Here is a 2029-nt window from a genome sequence, read left to right on the forward strand (position 1 = left end):
ATTCCTCCAAAAACATGTGAGCTAGGGGGCACTCCCGTGTGTGCATGCACATGGTATGTGTAATTGCGTATGCTTCAACACGACATAACCTTAAAGGAATATATAAGGTGGAAACCGAAATAAAGTGCCAAAGCATGTTCTAGTTTTCAAAATTCTCAGGATGGACACATTTGAAATACACAAAAATGGGTAAACATGCATGCATAATGGTTTGTCTGCAGAATGTCCCTTCACAAACATCTACAGGTTTCTTCACAATTTACCAAAACCTCAGCACATAGTTCCCACCTTCCATGAACTTAACCTCAATTTAGGTTTCCACCTGATACAGATCTACTAAACAGACTGCAGCATCTGACAAACTCAATAAAACAGCAGTGGCAGAAGATTTCAAAGAAATGCAAGTACTAACTCAATAAAACAACAGTGGCAGAAAGCTCAAAGAAATGTAAGTACAGCACGACCCATGGTGACAGCTAGTATTCAAAATCGGTTTCGATGTACACTCATGTCAATCGTGTACGCAGAACGGCAAAATTCCTCCGTGCGTCAATGTACGTCAGTAGCTCTGTACTTGTTTCTTCATTAATTAAACCATGTAGAGAATGGCACAATATCACACCATGCAGTGGACACCAAAATTTCCTACTCCCATGCACGATCAAGTTCTGTTCGAAGCAGGGTCAGATAGATATGAATACCTCTAGGTGGCGGAGCGTGTCAAGGAGTAGCGCCTGCTTCTGCTTGAGAAGCACAAGCTGCTTGTGCAGCGCCTCAAACTCCTCCCGCACGATCCTCTCGCTGTCAGCAATGGCAGCATCGCTGACCCGTTCCTGCTGCAGGCGCTTCTTCAGGCGCTCGGTGGAGACCGCCGCGGCCGCCGCAGTGTCCCCCGGCCCGACCATCTCGCTGGTGGACATCCTCGGGAACATCTCCTTGGTGGCACGGAGCGCCTCGAGCCACGCGGCCATGTCCTCCCTCGTCTCGGCCCGCAGGTGCAGCCTCTTGGTCCCCGAGAAGATGGAGAACCTCCTGTCGTCCGATCTGCTCTCTCTGACGGTCGACACCTGCACGTCAACCACCCGTTTCAGCGTCAGAGACAGAGGGAAATGGATCTGCGGATCAGAGGAGTGAATCGAAGCATCGGGCGGGCGAGTGACCTTGAGGTGGATTTCGCCGAGGGGCTTGCGGGGCGTCTAGTGGTGGCCGTGGCCATTGGAGTGGGGGGCGGAGGCGGAGGAGGGGCGCGCGAGGCGGCGGAGCGAGTCCTCGCCGATGACCTTGGCGCCGCGGTCGGTGTCGCAGGAGAGGTCGATGCGGTCGGGCCCGTGGATCTTGTAGTAGGAGAGCACGCCGTCGCTGAGCGCGAACCAGCGGGGCCGCCACCCGCGACCGTAGTTGACCCACTTGTAGAGGACCCCGGAGATGCCAGATCCGGTGTCGCCATGGCCGGCCTCCTCCTGTGGTGCCTGCTAGGTCGCCATGGCCGCGGGCTCCTTGTCCGTGGCGGCTGGATCTGGGGCCTTGGGGTGGCAGGGAGCTCCTCCTCCTGCAGCTCGGCGGCCTCCACACCCCGGAGCAACGCCGTCGCCGGAGGACGTGGTCACCTGCTCTCCTCTGGATCCGGTGAGGAGGGTTGGGGAAGGAGCTCACCACGGCTCCATGCCCTGGATCTGGTGTGAGGGAGGGGGAAGGGAGCTCGCCGTGGTCAGGAGGGAGAGGAAGAGGCGGGCGGCCGGGGCTTCCCGATCTAAATCAAAGTCGAGGGAGGTGGGTGGGTGTGTCACGAGGAAGGTGAGGGGGAGAGAACGTGACAAGAGGGAGGGGATAAGGGGTGATAGCAATGCCGCACTGGTAGGGGTGCGCCATACGTATAGATAGCAATGGCACATCTCTTACTGGTGTGCCATTACTAGTTAAAACTAATAATGGCGCACGGTGGAACAGTGCGCCATTAGTAGTTTTGCAAAAAAAAAGAATAAAAAATATAATTAAAAAAACAACATTAGTGGCGCACTTTCCGACAGGT

The 2029-nt window shown here is 55.0% G+C and overlaps 1 protein-coding gene across 1 annotated transcript; it reads right to left on the reverse strand.

The window, feature by feature from the left end:
• Positions 1–373: 373 nt before the first annotated feature.
• LOC123161584 (oxysterol-binding protein-related protein 1C-like) lies at positions 374–1777 on the reverse strand. Its single transcript, XM_044579387.1, has 2 exons — positions 1161–1777; positions 374–1067 (listed from the first exon to the last, which is right to left on the reverse strand). Exon 2 carries the CDS (start codon positions 969–971, stop codon positions 684–686), a length of 288 nt encoding a protein of 95 aa, XP_044435322.1. The 5' UTR covers positions 972–1067; positions 1161–1777; the 3' UTR covers positions 374–683.
• Positions 1778–2029: the final 252 nt, after the last annotated feature.

This window comes from Triticum aestivum, chromosome 7B (genome assembly GCF_018294505.1).
Source record: "Triticum aestivum cultivar Chinese Spring chromosome 7B, IWGSC CS RefSeq v2.1, whole genome shotgun sequence".
Classification (NCBI taxonomy): domain Eukaryota; kingdom Viridiplantae; phylum Streptophyta; class Magnoliopsida; order Poales; family Poaceae; genus Triticum; species Triticum aestivum.

What these genes read in the sequence shown, in the direction of transcription:
- LOC123161584 (XM_044579387.1), bottom strand. Translation starts at nt 971, where the DNA reads ATGGCCGCGTGGCTCGAGGCGCTCCGTGCCACCAAGGAGATGTTCCCG.